Source organism: Nesoenas mayeri, assembly GCF_963082525.1.
Source record: "Nesoenas mayeri genome assembly, chromosome: 2".
NCBI classification, from domain to species: Eukaryota; Metazoa; Chordata; class Aves; order Columbiformes; family Columbidae; genus Nesoenas; species Nesoenas mayeri.
The window spans coordinates 145,538,518-145,556,524 of NC_137543.1; the positions used below are offsets into that span (position 1 = coordinate 145,538,518).

Here is an 18,007-nt window from a genome sequence, read left to right on the forward strand (position 1 = left end):
CAGAGAAACATTCCCAGGCTTGGGCTTTTTCTATAAACCACAGAATAAGTTGAGACAGGGCTACGTCCTGGAGAGCTACTGAAACTGTTTACCAGGAAACACGACTGTTAGGCCAAATAAACACGTAAGGTTTGATCAGTTCTGTTTACAGGAGTCTTGCTGCTCTTATCTCCTAGCCATGTAGAAGGCAAGTCACAGGCTGCTTTCATTTAGAGTGGTAAGAAGATTAAAAATAAAAAAAGCATGCCTTACACAGATGGGGAAGATTAACTTAGATTTGAGAGCATTTTTACAGAACTGTTCCAAATTAGTTTCTTTGGGCATCCTTTCCCCATCTGTTCTGTTCCCTGAAGGAAGTGAAGTCCAACTTAAGCTTTTTAATCTGTGAACATGCTATCACATCAGCTATATTGGTTGCTTTTGAACTGATGAAGTAGCAGTCTCCTTAAAAAGGAAGAGGGACCTTGCAACAGGGGAATTGAAGGAGAGTGGAATTTTCTGTGTTTGCTTTGCACCAGGAGGGCTCAACTGTATTGTCTGTGTTTTGCCATCCCCCTGTAGGAATGCAGTGAAGATGCTGGGCAAATAGCACAATCCAAAGCCCATAAAGAGGATCAGGCATTGCCTCGGAGCACAGGGCATGCTGTAGCATCAGCTGCAAAAGATGAAGAGGAGGAGGAAGGGGATAAAATAATGGCAGAATTACAGGTACGTCCTTTGGGTTGCACATGAAGACACCTGTGCCCAGTGTCACTTCTAGGGCCTCAGCACAATTTATAGCTCAGCACGTAAAGGAAAGTAGGTCTGCCGGTCTCACCCCATCCTGCTTTATTGCACTGGGTGGTACGCATTTTGTAAGCACCATCCAAATTTTGTTCAAGAGATCTCTAGCTGAGAGAGTGGTTCAGAATGCAGGATTGCCACTAGAGTCTTACCAGAGTAGATGGGACAAGTAAAATATTGATGTGCGTTAGGTGTGGTTGTCCCTGGTGTAGCGTTTCTCAGTACCAGACCAGCAAGGTGCTGGAAGCCCGTCATTCATGTTAACATTGGTGGGAACAGGGAATAAGGTGTCCGCTCCTCATGGGTTGTGCTTACTTGTCCCATGCCATGGTCTAATGTTTCAAGGAGTGCTTGAATATTGAAACATCTGCTGTTCCCTGTTGACTGGTACATGACTCTGCCAGTGGCATAGGAGGAGTGCTCCCTTGCTGGTCCTTTGATAGCACATAGGCTGGTTTATTTCAGTGATGGCGATGCTGCAGTAAAAGCCAGCTATTGCAGTGACCTTCAGTGAGCTCCAGCTTCCCAGCAGCACCCTCTTGCATGCCCACATGACGAACAGAGGTGTGGATCAGTTTAACTGGCTATAATGTCATTGTTGGGGTGTTTCAGAGCGCTTGTCATGACATGAGTTGATCCTACTTGTCCATCTCCTGAAAGAGGTGTTCAGTACTGCCCAGAGAGCGTCTGCAGCGCAGGGGACGTGGATATTAAGCAGCAGCTGTTACATGTGTTGGGTGAACCCTGTCCGACTCCCACCCACCAGCACTTCAAACAGCTGCTTTGCAGGCTTACCTGAAGGGGTTTACACGTGTTCCCTGTTTGTGTGACAATGGCAAGTGCGACAGGGGAGCTGGGGATGGTGAAACTGTCACATTGTCTCCTGTCCCCAGGAAAGCAGCCCAGCTGCCTTGCAGCCGGTGACAATGAAATGGAGGTGAAGGTCTGGAAAGGGGGCCAGAGGGGAGCTAAGGAGGACAAGTATGCATGATAGCTCAACAGGGAGCGTGTGTTTAAGTGCTAGTTTTGGGGACAAGCAATGCTCATTTTAAACAAATACCAAAATATTAGGTACATTTTAGAAGGTTGACAGGGTACCATGTTTTAGAAGGGGCACACTGCTTGATCTGGGAGCTACAGGCTCGTTATGGTGTCAGTCATAGAATGGAAAATGAGGTACGGGATTCAATCAGTGTGGAACTATAGGGCAGATGTAAAGTTATGCTAGTAAACACGATATAATGTCACACAGATCTGTCAGAGCAAACAACACTAGGTAGCAGGTTTGACTGCTTACACTGAATTGTATACCTATAAACATTTTTGTAAGTCATTTGATCAAACATCATACAACATTTTGATAAAAATCTGTCACCATGGAGTGTACAAAAAACCCCAAACAAACCCAAAAACCAGACAAGCAAAACAAACCACAAAAACAAAACCAACAATTGAGAGCTGTCTGGCTCTGAAAGTGTTGCCTTTGATGTGGGTGTTTATAGTCAGGTTCCACAGAGGACCAGCTGCAGGCCCAATGCCACTCTGTATTTTCATGAATGGCCTGGAAATATATTTAAAATCCTTACTGTTTAAATCAGCTTAATTAAAACTAGTGAAGTATGAGAGCAGGAAGATGATAGCAATCACTTAATGGTCATAATATGTTAAATGAACTATAAAGTCCACATGAAGAACAACAAATACAGGCCACACCACAAGTGCATGTCTTGAAAAGGAACAGGAGTTGCAGTAACAGGTTGACAGGAGGTCCCAGGCCAGTGCTGGTGCCACATAGTCAGTGTCTGCTGTGGGTGTAGATTTGACAGTGAGGGAGTGTTATCTCTGTGTACAGGATCAGTGAGATCAACACTGGGCTGCCGCATCCAGGACTAGGTGTCCATGCATCCCCTCTTTGAAAAAGCTGTTGAGAATGTGAAGGATCAGAGGAGACTTGAGTACAATGTCGAGGTGCTTTCATGGGAAGAAAAAGGCATACTACTATTAGCTGCTATAGCACAAAATATATTTGGACACTGTTATAGACACTTTAGAGCAAACGCGATAAATAAACAAGTTACCAAGGGAAATAGTGGATTCTTCATCACGTGAAGTCTCAAGGACTTTGAGGATGCCTTTGTGAATTATACGCCTAACTCGAAAACCATGTCACTGGTCTCAAAAATGGGTAAGCTGGTGAAAGCCCATACTCTGTATTATGAGGAGGGAGACTTATTGTTTGAATAGTTCCGTGTCATCTTAGGTACTCTGGTCTGTAAGCACATACAAATAGGATGTAATGGAAAACCAGAAGAAACTCTGCACCCTGATTTTTGCACTGGGTTTTTTCATTGTTGTTACTTTTCTCATTTTGCGTAACCATGCAATACATATGAGGAGTACAATCTTTAAAGAACAGACCTGATTCTAACCTGTAATCCAGGCTATTAGTTTCATGACAGTTGCCGGGAATTAGATAATTTCCCTAATACACGGTATATGAATACAATTTTCTTGCATGTCATGGTGCATTTGACTCCTGTAAGCACTCCTCCCCCATTCCCAGGTCTGGCAGAGATGTCCTGCCTGTACCTGTCGCCGATGGTAGACTATGCCATTAGAGGCCAGCAGAAATCCCAGTGATACACATTTGGAGCCAGCACTGCGCAGTGGTGGCCATGATGGTTCTGCTGCTCTGGATCTGGGAGTCAGCTGGATAAAGAAAAGCAAAGCAAATGGAAAGAGGATGGCAAGACAAAGGGCTGAGTTACGTAGCTCTTGTATGATGTACCGTGAGACAAACCTGGGAGCCAAGTGGACAGCAAGGGGTGGGGAAGAGATATTAGCTGCCACCTTCTCCCATTGAATATATAAGGCCTGCTGCTCCCACTTCTTCCTTACATTTCTGCAAGCAACATATAGATTGCTTCTAGCTGAGAACATCTGGGGAAGAAAACCTAAATTTCTGCTCTGTTTATCCCATCCAAGGAAACAGCAAACCCCTGCTAATAGTCACTTGGAGAGGAGGTGAGAAAGCATAAAGGATTCTGTGAAGCACAGGAGAAGTGTTTGGGGGCAGTAAATGGAATAAAGAGAGCTGAGCTTTGGGATTTGTTTATTTTAACACATAAAACAGTAGATTTAGTTATTGAGTGATGTGTGGCCGAGGCCAAACCACATCTGATGGGCATTTTGAGGAAATATCAGACACTAGGAAGTAAGTTCTGTCAGAAGCGCAAAGTCTGTTATGGCCTTCCTGCTTAAGTTTGGATAGTTTGCAGCACTTCTGTGCGCCTTTGTCTTCCTGTGTGGAAAAACAGGAATCAAGTTTTTCTCCCTTCAGGGGACACTGAGCTCATTGTGATGAGTTAGAGTGCAGTCTTGGTAGGTTGGAGGGTATGGCCTATTTCTCTTAGTCTGATAGTATAAAATCTCTATTATCTCACGAGTTTGTAAATAATCTTGTTGAGCCGTGAATATTAAAAACAAATGCTCTCTTTGTAGTTGATGATCTCCAGACATTTCTGTATAAAAGCAAGTTGGTCTCCTGATAACCTGCAGTATTTATTTCCTAGGCTTTCCAGAAGTGCTCTTTTATGGATGTAAACTCAAACAGTCATGCTGAGCAGTCCAGAAATGATACACATGTTAAAGACATAAGGCCTGGGACTTTAATGCATCACAAGGAAAAGAAGGTAACAAGTGGCGTTTGTAAACATGCCACCCGGTCTTGGCATAACCTTCTTTCCTTCAAAACTAATCTTATATCTTGTGTCCTGTTCTTTCTAACCCCACCCACCACTGCCCAGTGGTTTCCTTCCATTTATCTCAGTATGGCTCAGAAATGGTCATATTGAACGTTCTATGAATCTACATTATGTGTCTCATTAGCAATTATACAAGAGTTGCATGAAGTTTTGTGATTCTGTGAAATGAAAATTAAAAGAGGATCCATCAGTTTCCTCCAAAAAGAAGCTCATACTTCTTAGAACATCCTTCCAGTGCTGTTCTGGCAGTGGATGGTGAAGCATCTCCCCTAAGCTTTGTACTTTCCTTGAGGAGAAAGAGTGGTTGCTCGCAGTCTCAAGAGCCATTTTAGAGACTTTCTGCATTACTTTGCTTTATTTTTTTTTGCTTCCATTTTTTTATTAGATATTCAGAAATCCCATTCGGGTTATTGGAAGATAGAGTCAAGGTGGATGGGCTGAATTTGCCCTTAGTCTGAAAGTTAATGCCCATAGTGATGGGACTTAGACAAGGTGCCATGTGTCTGGGGCCAAAGCCGGACTGGGGTGAACTGGTCTTGCTGGGCAGCCAATGTGCAAGATGAAGGACAAATATTTCTGCCCTGCAGACCTCTTTTTAAAGTTTAAGAATAATGAATTGAATCATTGCTGGGTTTAGGGAGTCATGCAGGCATGACAGCTTGTGTCAGCCCAGTGCTAGTTTGAAATGAAGGGAGGTACGGTGGGGAAGAAAACACAGCTCTACAGCACAGCCTTTCCACATTGTCATCCATTCTTTGCGTGCTTGCAGACTGGAAATAGCAGTAACACCTTCTCTGATGTAGCATCATGTGTGGCTCCCCAAGCATTTTATGGGAGACGTTGTTCCTCAACCGCGTTTGACATAAACTGAGGCAGGGAAACAGAAAATGGCTTTGCCAGGTCTTCAGGACAGAGAAGAATCCCCTGTCCGAACTGCAGTGAGCTGCAGCTGCATAGGGCACTGCAGCTGTAAAGCAGAAGGTGACAGATGGTGGTGTCTGATGATATAGTGCTGTTAGCATCAAAATCCATACTGCTGCCAGGTCAGGGCATGGCACAGGACTTGGCTTGAAGTTGCCCAAACAGAATTTCTTGTCTAAAGCTGCCGACACCTGTTTGGGTGAAGGTACAAGTTCATGGTTATGAGTAAAAGGAAAAAAAAAACCTGCATTGTTGTGGAGTGTATGACAATGTGAACATATCTCTGTTCGTCCTCATTACTGCTGGTGTCAGAATGAGAAGATCATATTGTTACACGAAAACCTGGGTGACCACTCAAGGCACTGCAAATCCTGTAGCATAAATGTTTCTGGGAAACGTGCTACCAAGTTAATTGCCATAAACTGCTTTTTATTGGAATAACACAGAGTCCAGGAAATTAAGGTTAATGAGCTCTGTTTTGTCATCTGACACAACAGTGTTACTGGTGCTTTAAATATGGAGCCTTGTGGTCATGATAAACTCATGGAAGAAATGAGTTTTGTGGTGGTTTTATTTTTTTAGAAGGGCAGCAGTTCCTAAAATGGGATATATTGTACAATGACTCATGAGATGTTGTACTGATGCTTAGAACAAGAAGTGGAAGTTGCTAAAAAAGACACAGAGACATGGGAACTCAGTCACTGAGTCAGCATATCGACAGGCAGCAAGTGCCATTAAGTGTCCTGACCTAATTCTGGGTGCTCTGGGACTGCAGTGGGACTGGAAGGCACTGACCACTTAGCGAGTCCGAGCCGAAGGTGACCATGAGCCCCAGTGTTTAGTTCTGGTACCAGCTCTCAGCCCATGGTTGCCTTGCTGGCTGTGGCTGGATTGTGTGATGCCTCCTCCCTATTTAGAAATATGAGGGATGTGAAGGTAGCGGCAGAGCAGCTGCAGCGCCGTGTTACTGCTAATAAGCCTTTGTAGGGATGAACTGTGACTCTGGTCTGTCACTGATTTACCTGTTCCTGCATTTTGGTTGTGTGTAAAGCTTTCCTGTGTGAAATCCTCAGACAGGATGCAGGAAAATACCGCACAAGATGTAGAAACTATACCTTGTGAACCTCTGCATGCATGGGGAGTGCATGCACTAGCCAACCTGTGGCTTTCTGTACTGTCACTCTTTCATCTGTGACAGCTACTCTCCTGTCTGATCTTCTGCACATCTTCATGCTCATATAAGTATAATCCGTTGTTCTTGTGTGTTAGGAGTCAGCTTCTAGTCTGAAGCAATGTCCACGGCAGTGCTTTTGGCTCACTGCCTTCAGCAACTTGAGGCCAGGTTAATTCCCTTCTTGACGAGCCATCTTTTGACTGTAGACTTCTGTCTTGCTCATTCATAGGCATGGTTTCTCTTCAGGTCATTCCCTCACGCTGATGACTGGTGTTTATCCTAAGCTGTCACTAGCACTTAAACCAAGCCTCAAAGAAAAGCCTGCTATTATAAAACAGCATCGCCAGGGGACCTCATTTGAAAATCAAAAGTCCCTGGGAATATACTAGTGGGTTATCTCTCTGTGTGCTGTTCGGAGTTGCTCCTATAAATGAATGTAGCTCGATGTTTCATTCTGCACTCGCACGGGTGCTGCAGGGTGCCGCTGGTGACTTTTTGAAGGGGTGCTTTCAAGCTGCAGCAAGGATTTAAAAATGCTCAGCCTCTGATCATATTAGCTGGAACAGCACTTCTCAGCTGTGAGCAACAACATGAGAAGCCGCAAAAGTGTCGTAATTTGAAAATCAGCTTTTACGGGTACAGACTCCCCTTTCAAGGCCGGTCAGAGCCTGGCACCGGCGCTCTGGTGAGCTGCAGCGTCCCGCTGCCAGCCCCTCCGCATCGGGCTCCCTTCAGTGTAATCAGATACTGTGAATCTTGTCAGCTTCAATCTTATACAAACTAGGGGTTTTTTTAACTGGCAGGTAAGCGGGTCAAGGTAGTACAGTGTTGGAAATGAGGTAACTGGTCTGCTTTCCATATTCTGGAGGCCTTGTTAAGGCATGAGCCCCATGTATATGGCCACACCCATAGCACAGAGCAGCAGCATCATGTGCTGCTCTGCCAGAATTTGGAATTTTGCCCCGAAGAAAGACAGGAATCAGATGACAACTTCAGACATGCCTCTGCAGCAGTATCCAGAGTGGTGAGTTGACGAGGTGTGCCCTTCCCCTGAGAATGGGATGATTTATTTCTTTGGGAAAAAAAAAAAAGTCCTGTAAAGGTAACAGCCCTGAATAACTAAGTAATCCAACTTTCCCCCTTAGGTGTATGGGGCTACAACAGGATCTCCCACAGATAGTGACCACCCTAAAGAGAAGAGGGAAGGGAAAACTGAAGAAGAATTGGGTTCTGATTCATCCAGCACAGCAGACAGTAGAATTGGCTTTTCAATGAATGACAATCCTACATTTAGCAAGGGGTTGTTTGTAGATAGTAGAGACTATTCTAAGAAAAACCTCCAGAATATGAGCACAAACCTGTCTGGTGTCAGTTTGTCAGAGGATGACAAACGAAGAGGGGCTCAAGATATTTTAGGGTCCCGTTTTCCAGCTGTTGAAACTGGAAAACAAAAGCCAAACCACGAACTCTCAGTAGACGTGTGGCAGGGCCTGCCGCACGGGGAAACCCTGCAGGGCGCGGGCAGGCACGTCCCTGTCAGCGGCGTTGTCCCCATCCCGAGGCACACGCAGGAGGCTGCGGGGCCTCAGCCGTCCTCACAGGAGCAAGAAACTTCTGCTGTCAACTGCGATCAGGTTGTGTTGAGACCCAGAGTGTCCAGAAGTAACAGTGTGAGCAGCACCGAAGAGTCAGACTCTCCAGCTAGCTCTCCCAGTGAAGACAGCCCACCCACAGAAAACATCGCCTTCATGATTACTAGAACAGCTGTCCAGGTCCTCTCGAGTGGGGAAGTTGACGACATAGTCAGCCAGAAAGGTGGAGATGTGCAAACAGTGAACATCGATGCGAGGAAGGACGGGGTGTCAGAGAAGGGTATCCCAGAAAACACGGACAGCGAAGAGCCGGTGGTGTGTCTGGACAAAAAACCCGTCATCATCATTTTTGATGAACCAATGGATATCAGGTCAGCTTATAAGCGGCTTTCTACGATTTTTGAGGAATGCGATGAGGAGTTGGAGAAAATGATGACAGATGAGAAGATAGAAGAGGAAGAGGAGGAGGAAGATAATGAAGTACGTGGGATTTCTGAGATCCAGAAGGAAGAGCCATCAGTAGTTAATGACAGAAGAGCAATCACAGACTATTCAGCAGCTCACGGTCTCAAGGAGAAATGTATACTTAACCTTCAGTCTTCCTCTGACCCCATGGAAACCAGCCCTCCTGCAGAAGAGGAAAGCACAAAGACAAATTTAAACAAATACCGTCAGATCTATGGGCTAAACACAGAAGCAAACTTGGACTCTGCTGACAGACAGGATTCAAAGAAAAAATTCAAGTTCAAATTCCCTAAAAAGCAGCTGGCTGCTCTGACACAGGCAATACGGACAGGAACCAAGACGGGGAAGAAGACCTTGCAGGTTGTGGTCTATGAAGAAGAGGAAGAAGATGGGACCCTGAAGCAGCACAAGGAAGCAAAGAGATTTGAAATCACCAGGTCTCAGCCTGAGGACAGTGACAGAAGTCCTTCTGCGATGCAAGAGGGACCTCCGGGGGCTGGAGTGTCCCTGTCTAGGACTGATGAGATTCGACAGAGCACATACCGAACGTTAGACAGCCTTGAGCAGACTATAAAGCAGCTGGAAAACACCATCAGTGAAATGAGTCCCAAATCTGTCCCTGACAGCACGTACAGCTCTGAGGGAAGCACTGGCCCCTTCTCTGCCCAGACAGCACCAGGGAGCCCAGCCCGAGAGCTGGCGGTGCTGGACGAGAGCCTGGCTGGCACAGAGCCCCCTCCGCCAGCCCCGGCCACGTCACGAAAGGTACTTTAGTCCGAGAAATCAAACCTCCGGCTGCTTCCTAAAATCTGCAATAATCACCATTAAACAAGAGGGTCTTGTGATTTGTTTGCTTCCTTTCAGGTGGCTTCTTTGGGCTCCCCACAAGGTGTCTAACAGCTACTAGACCGTTGGGTGTTGTTTTTTTAATCTTTGCTGCTGATTGGTGATGGGCAAATGCAGGGGAGCTGGGTCGAATAACCCGCTGTGTGAAATGACAAGCGTCACTGACACGGAATCCAGGCTGATCAGTAGCTGAGCAGTTTTCCTCCATTTGATTCTGGAAATTAACACCCGCGGTGTGAAGCTCCTCGACTATCCCTGCATGTAGTACCGTGGCTTTGGTTTTTATTTGGCGCATGGTGTGGAGGCTCCCCCCGAAGAGCCGGTACTGATGTGCCCTTCTCCCTCTCTCCCCTGCCCCTCCACTCCTTCCCGCAGGGCTCCAGCGCCGCCACCCAGAGCAGCCGGATGCCGGTCCCCGCGGCCTCCAAAGCCAGGCAGGGAAGCACGGACAAAGCAGGCAAACAGCACAAGCTGCAGGATCCGCGCCAATACAGACAGGTAGTTTTACCCTAAACCCGGTGTTTGGATGGACATTTCGTGGTGTTTGTCTATTTAAAGACTCCAGTAACTGACTGAGATTATGCCAAATAACGGATGCCTGTCTTTCGAGTGAGGTCTAACTGGCCCTCCTGGATCCTGGGAGCATGACAGTATCTACTGATCTTTTCACTGATCTTTTCACCATGCTTGTGCATGCATGTCTGTAATAAAACACCTGCTGCTCTTTTTTTTTTTGGTTTGTTTTGGTTTTTGTTTGTTTGGTTTTTATTGTTTTTAACTGTGGTATTCAGCTGTAATTTTAAGATGTCAACTACCTGTTTACTTTCCCTTTGGTAAATGTGGCATTTCCTCAGGAGCGCTGGGAATGCTTCTGTTCAGTCTTTACAGGAAGCCTTGGACACTAACCTGTTGGTGTGACCCATGACAGTAGATGCACATTAACTCTCAGGCCAGACATGTCTGTTCACACGTTAATAACCCAGAAGCATGGCCGATGTAGCGACTGGTCTATAACCCGTAGATCTCGCCTTCTCACAGCAGCTTTGTTGGCTCTTTCTCTATGCATTCTTCCTTGGGCACTTTGGGTTTTCAACCAGGTCCAGTCCACAGCTGCAAGAATTGCTCAGGCCTCAAACTGTTAGTTCTTATTCTCTGTAGGGCTATTTCCCCAGGTCCTGTTGGTTTATCGTGTTACTGGCTTTCTGACAAACTGTCTCCTGCCGTCTTTATTTGCAGGCTAATGGAAGTGCTAAGAAAGCTGGTGGGGACTGTAAGGCTACTTCCCCTACCCTACCTGCTTCTAAGATCCCAGCCTTTTCTCCCACTTCTGGGAAAAGCAGCTCAGCACCTGCTTCTAGCGGTGACAGCTCGAACCCTCTGAACCCACCCACTAAAACCTCCATTCCTCCCTCTAACCTCCTCGCTCCTCAGACAGGTCGCATCACTTACTCCACCTCCCTCATCCCCTCTGTCTCTAACGGCTCCTCCAAGTTCCAGAGCCCCCCACCCCCAGGGAAAGGTCACCATCTCTCCTTCTCACTCCAGACTCAGAACGGCCGGCCACCCCCTCCTTCCTCCTCCACCTGCCCCCCCTCCTCCGCCTCCCCCAGCTCCCTGAACCAAGGTCTGAAGAGCATCAGGACCATCCACACCCCTAGCTTCACCAGCTACAAGGCACAGAACGGAAATGCCGGCAAGTCCACCCCCTCCGCGGCCAAGGAGCCGTGCTAAGGCTCGGCCCAGCACGCCTGCGCCTTCGCCAGGGCTTCTTGTTCAGAGAATCCGCAGCCAATATCTTAACCAGGGAATGTAACCATTTTGCTGTATTGCTGGAGGCTTAATACTAATCACGTGCTAAGTACTGAGTTACTACACTAGATTTAGAGTGAAGCTTTTTTGTAAAACCCCGTTGCTGTTGTAACGATCAAAGAGCGTTTTTCTTCCTCTGGGCAGCGCCTCTTACAAAAACGTGTGAAGGTGTGTGAGTGAACCCGCGTGTGTGCGCAGCCGTGCACTGAGCGGGGGAAAACGTGCGTACAGATTTAGTAAGTTGTTTTGTATAAAGCTATTTTTCATTACGGGGACTAGAAGTGAACAGAGATATACTGAAGTGTGATGACACACAACTGTAAAACTGAAACTAAAATATTCTTCTTTTATTTTGGTGTTATTTAGCTTTGTTACAGATTTCTATTTTTGTCAACAAATGTCATGGTTCCTTTCGAGATCTTTTTGCCAAAACATTTTGATACTATTGTAATGTACATTTGAGAGTAGTATGCTGGACACTAAACCTCTACACAAGAAACAGAACAAGACTGGTCTTAGTGTGTACGAGGCAACTCAACCTATTGCACTGCCATTCGGATTATATTTAAGAATTTGCCAAGCCAAGAAAAAAATAAATCGCTTTACACATAGAGGTAGCTGCTGATTACTTTTTTTCTTCGCTAAATCCACTCCTTTTTCCTTCAGTTTTACTTTCCAGAGCCCTGGTAACCCATTAATGTTGGATTTTAAAGTGTACACTTCTGTTCTGTATACTGGCAAACTTTTGTACATAGCTATAAATATATATAAATAAATAAATACTGTATGTGGCTGTGGGCACATAGAGTAGTTTTACCACACCAAAGTTAATTTTTATGCATGCTTAAAAATATATATATGGGGAAGGGTTGAAAGAGATGGATATCGGTCAAATAGGAAAAAAGTAAGAAGCTTGCATAGCTCATGGTTTTGTAAATAAATTTATTTGTATAACACCATAATGTAATATACAGAACTATGATAAGCAAAGATCTTTACAAAAATAAAGGGCTGCATGCTTATATATTTGTATTTTGTCACTAATGACTTTTGTAATGGTCTGAAATTAGCTGTTAAGCTGTTTGCCTGAGAGCATTAAACCACCAGGAGAAAAGCTGATTTTGCTTTCCCTAGATTAAAGCCATACATAAGCATTCATTTTAAAATGGGGTCTTTCAAATTTACCTGGACAAAAGCTAACTGGAGGAACTCTAGCTTAGAAAACTAGCAAGAGAAAAAGGCACCCAAACCTTTGACTGATTAGATATCGCCTCTTCCACCTTATACTCCTTGTGGTGTTCCTCCTTGTGCAACGCCAAGTTTCTTAATCAAGTAATTTCAAGGCTGAGCCCTCAGATGGTGCAGCCCTTGCAGTGGGAATAAAGAATGTAAATGTGAACTCGTACCTCTTGAACATGGCACAGTCCAGTTCTGGAGCTCCAGCACCGTCCCCTCCGCTGCCATGGCTGGAAGGGCCGCGGGCACGTGCAGAACATCAGAGCTTCAGCCCCGGGCTCAGGACAAGCCAGGCGGCTGCCCAGCCAAAGCGAAGCCTAAGGCACAGTGCGGAGCACTCACACAGAACGAGTGAGGCCAGTTCCCTTCCAGCTGGTACAGAAAAGTGGCAGCTCTGAAGCCTCGTCTGGGAGCAGCTGATTCAGGTGAGAGGAACCTCCCCAAAACTGCTGTCGTGCTGCACTCCCCCAAGGGTGCTTTCCACTCCAGTGTTGAGTACGTAACTCACTTGCTTGGAAAGGAGCAAGCATGTTCCGCTGCTGTATCTTGTTAGCAGGTAGGGCTATTGCATGTCCCCCACACAACAGAGCAAATGCAGAGCGCACCGGCAGACTGCTGTTCTGTACAGCACACAGCCAGAACAGAAGCTCAAGCTGAGCGATGGACACACCAGGTTTGGTTGTTGGGCTGTTGCTCTGACACCCCCCCCAGGGTTCTGACACTGAGGCACAGTAACCTGCCAAAATCTGACCCTCTGTGACTCCATGAGAGCAGTGCCCACGAGCCATCGCACGGCCAGGCAGGGTCCCCAGCCGCAGCCCCCAGCCCTGCCCCGCAGGCAGCAGCCCCGGCACCGCTCCAGGTGCTGCTTCTCATGGCCCCATCCACGAGGGGCAACAGCAGCACCTTCTCTGTATCTGAATTCAGACGCTGTCAGTGCGGTATAAATAACCCAGAGTCCCTGCACAGTCACTGGGCATGCAGTAGGCGTAAGGCAGTGCTGTACTCGACAGGTAATTATTGCTTGTGGTGGTGAACATGAAAATTGCCATCAGGAGTGAAAACAACACCCACCTGTGGTCTCGGCGACGCTGCGATGTGCACGTCCTCCAGCACCCGCCAGGCTTTGTGCACCTCCGTGTCTCACCCTCGGCGCTGGGGTGCAGCACCCCCAGGAAGCCAGGCGCGGGCTCAGACAGCGCAGCCCCTGGCGCAGGCACCGCTGCCGGGACCGGGCTGTGTTTGTTCCCTCCCGATCCTGCTCCCACAGCAGTGAAGCTGTTGCGTTTTCAGGAACGCGGGCAGGGAAGGGCTGCGCACAGGCTGCAGCTCAGCACCACGAATGCTTTTGAACACTATTTAGAGGACTATTTAGAAAAATGAACGTGTCTTGAGCATGAAAGTAATCCCTTAATTACTTTCCCTTGAGCATTAAGGTAATCAACAGGCTAGCAATTAAAAAGCCAACTTTCACACTGCAAACCAGTTCTGAAGAGGCAGTTTGGGTGGAGCCGACTGCAGCCTGAGCTGGGGATGAGTCACTGTGCAGCGACCACTGCAATGGGGGGGGAGTTCAAAAGCAACTAAAGCTCTTCAGCAAAAATAACCCAGCAGGGCACCATGTTCCTGTGGTACCATGTCCCCAGGGTACCAGCCCTGGTAGCAGTTGTGTTTGTAGCACAAGCCTTTTCTGTGGGTTCAGGTGCGATGGGACCTGACTCCTGTGAAAAATCGGAATGTGCTCACCGCTCCCTTTTAAGGTGGAAGGAGTTGGACAGTGAGCAGGACCTTCCTGCCCCCTGTTGTGGTCTGAGCCAGCCCCATACTTCACATCAGAGCCGGGACCGTGCCCGTGTGCCAGCTGCCTGCGGTGGCTGCAGCAGTAACGCAGTGACACAGCACCCAGCCCCTGCGCTGCGCACACCAGGCAGAACAGGATGCACAGCACGGGGGAAAAAAAACAGAGATGTGCAGAACATTTCTGCCTAGAAATGCACAGGGCCACAATCCATCTGATCCCCACCAAGAGGCAGCTCTTCCTGCATGCGTAAAAACTCATAGGTTGGATAATATGCAATTAAGGCACATTTTTGCAGCCTGGTGACTGTGAGCCACAGGTACACGCATCCCTTCCGCAATGGCAGCTCTGCTTCAAGTCATTCCCCCTCCCAGCCTCATTACTGGCCTACACTCTTCTTTCCACAGGCTACACAATTACTTACTTCATCACTGTCTAAATGAGGATGGTGTACTGACCTGGCTTTGAAAACAAGAACAGAGCTTTTCATAGCAGATGGGGCCACACTTCACACACTCTCCTCCTGCCCAGACAAGGTGGGGAGAGGTTCTCCTGGGATTGCTGCAGACAGGCACAGACCCTGATGTGCAGCTCAGCGAAGGATTTGCCTTCAGCTCTGCGGCAGAACAAAAGTCAGGAAACTGTCTAGGCTGTGGCCAAGTCTTAATTCCACATGATCAGCGCTGTGAGGGACTCTACTGGGGACTGTAACAAGCCCTTTAGAGAGTCTTCAAAAGCTGGAAGTTGGAAATTAAACCACTGACACCCACTGAAACAGGAACTGCTGTTTGGAACCATTTGAAAAATCCAAACACTACTGCCACAAGTCATCCTGTCATTATTTCCCCATCAGAACTCAGCTTACACCTGTTTCTAACATCTTGGAGCTACACAGCTCCAAGCTGTCCTCAGACCAGAAGCGCTTTCCAAGCCAGTCTGAATCCTTCAGATGATGAGTATAAAAACAAAGGATGGGCACAAATGGAAATGTTGATAAATTCTACTTGAAGACAAAAGCAGCAGCCCCTGTAAGTGTGATCAAACACTGGCACACGTTGCCCAGCAAGGCTGAGGAGCCTCCAAGCTGGGAGCTATTCAAAACGCCAGCAGCCCCAGCCTGAGCAGCCGGCTCGGGCAGGACAGCGAGCCCGGGGTCTGTGCCCAGCCCAGCTCTCTGCAGCCCTGTGGAGCTGCCCCGCTGCTGCAGCCACGTTCCAGAGGAAATAGTGGCACTACAGGGCAGGTTACCGCACACATCTCCCCTGCTGCGTCCATCAGACTGTCACACTGCTCTTCTGCAGCGAGAGCGGGGAGGGAGACAAAAATAACTAAAAAGTACCATAGGTTATTGTCAGAAATAGCTGCTGTTAAGAAGAGGGCATAGCAATGGCTCCTAAAAACATGTCATCTGCACACTGGTCAGAACTTGAGTGCCCCCAAATCTTGGCAGTCTTCAAAGAGCAGAACAAGCATCAGTTCTCTCCCAGCCTCAGAAACACCATCATCATGCTGTTTCCCTCAGGTGGAGCTCAGCCATTGCCCCCCGCCCCGGTGCAGCTGACAGATCACTCCCCCGTCTCCCCGTCAGGCCAAGCGGAGCTCCTGCCCGCCGGGGTGTCTCCTCCAGCACCTCGTGCCTGTGCCGAGGGGAGGCCGGGATAACCCCGGACTTGTGTCTGAGCTCCTGCTGCAGCTCCTCTGCAGCTTCCACACAGCCGGGGCAGCAGGGGAAGCTGGAAGCTGCTACGGTCTCAAATTTGTACCTGAAGCACTGTCAGCCAATACAATTCTTATGTTTGTTTGAGCTCCTGATTTGTCAAAAAACCTTGTGCTTTATTCCAGTCAATACAATTAAAGTTTTAGGTTCTTAAGCATAAGAGTTGGCAGTCATACATGCAGACTCAGGAGACAAAATCATTATCTATAAACACAACAAAATGAAAATTAACCTGATCCACCAAAGTGCCTGTCAAATCAGAAGAAGATGCCGACCCCCACGAGCCCTTACATACCTCCGTATGTGTGGCGCTTCACTGAGGAGACCCCCGCGATGTACTGTGGATGCTCAAACACACTCTAACAAGCTTCTGAGGCCAATGATGGGATTAAACATGCCTTCAGTAAAAGATGATGGGTGTTTGCTGCTTGATAGCATTACAGACGCATCACAACGCTGTATTTTGAAATCCGTTGTTCAAACACACTTTACTATTAGGACTGAAACAAAAATCATCATAAATCAGTGTTTCCCAGAACGCACCCATTCTCCCCCGCACTGCGCACAGAACGCTGCTGCTGCTGCTCCCGGGTTGCTCTGGGGGGAAAACACATTTTAATTCGCAAGGAGACCATAAGAACATGATTCATTTTTATGTGAACTGGTACTTTCACAGATCTCAGCTTTTCTTCAATGCCAATTTCTTCACAGCCAATTTTCACAACAATTTCTCACAAGGATCAAACCAACTGTATATCAAAGCATGGGACTGTTACAGTCACTTCCGAAAGAGAGGAAAAGTGCTTGCAACCACACCAGCCTGCACAGCCCGGTTACTGTCATCCCTCCTCCTCCTCAGAACAGGACACACACCTAAGAGCGCTCTGTTCCGTGCTTACGATGTTCACTCCTTATTTATTGCCAATACAGGTGTAACCCTCTGCCAAGCACGTGACAACACAGGACATGGCAACACCCAGAGTGATGAACAGTTGCTTCGTTTTTGAGTAGGTGTGGAGGAAAACAGAAGAAGAAAATATGACTGGTAGAGTTCACACTCAGAGGGGTTTTAGGGTACAAACTCATCTTCGAAGCTAAAACTATAAAAAGTCCAAGGCTCACACTACAGTATTGTTTGGACTGGCAGATACTGGTGTTCACTCTTTACAACTTGCAGATGTTTGCGGATGTGTTTTCTGCAGTGCGACAAAACCAGCCTATTAAACAAACCAACTTGCTACATACCTTGGAATCAGATTATATATCAAGATGAAGATGTTTAACCAACCAACCCCCTCTCATCTGTGAACTGCCACGGTCTTCTCCCCAAACAAGACCCCAAGGAGAAGCGGCCGTCACCCAGGAGCCAGCGCCCGCTCTGCGGCCCTGGGGGCAGCTCCACCTGCAGCTCCTAAATGTGACATCTTAGAACTGGTCCTTGCAATGAATTCCTATCACACACAGAGTCACCAAAACAATTTTATTTCCAGTGTTTAAGTGGGTATGCACACAGGCATGATACAGGTTCGGATTCATTAGGTCTTCATGCAGAATTATATTCTCAATTAAAGAAACCAGTTCCATCCAGTATCCACTATCTACAAGCCTATGTTACAACATTTATATCAAATCTGGTATCTGAAGAAAAGATACACATGTAATATGTACATTTAAGTTACTTATTTTACAGAAAGGTTAAAAATTCAAGTCACATAAAACTCAAAATCTGTATTAAAATTGGAAATATAAAACTCCAATATTTACTGGAATGCCTAAGGAATGGAAGCTCTGTAGCCACCTGTGTTAACATTTGTAAAATGTAATGAAACTCGTTAACAGTAAAACGTATTCATTTGTTTGTATTAAGTTTCTCTAATTTAACAATATGGCACCCTAACAAAC

General features: G+C 46.9%; 1 protein-coding gene across 1 annotated transcript in view; it reads left to right on the forward strand.

Annotated features, from left to right (window-relative positions):
* Positions 1-11,276, forward strand: part of KIAA1217 — a gene marked incomplete at both ends in the record, with an annotated part of 235,736 nt that extends 224,460 nt beyond the window's left edge. The window contains 6 exons of the mRNA XM_080364217.1: positions 562-708; positions 4,356-4,475; positions 7,589-7,666; positions 7,788-9,464; positions 9,921-10,043; positions 10,782-11,276. Of these exons, the coding sequence (XP_080220343.1) occupies positions 562-708; positions 4,356-4,475; positions 7,589-7,666; positions 7,788-9,464; positions 9,921-10,043; positions 10,782-11,276 (2,640 nt within the window). The remainder of the gene's footprint in view (positions 1-561; positions 709-4,355; positions 4,476-7,588; positions 7,667-7,787; positions 9,465-9,920; positions 10,044-10,781) is intronic.
* Between the last annotated feature and the right edge of the window lie 6,731 nt (positions 11,277-18,007).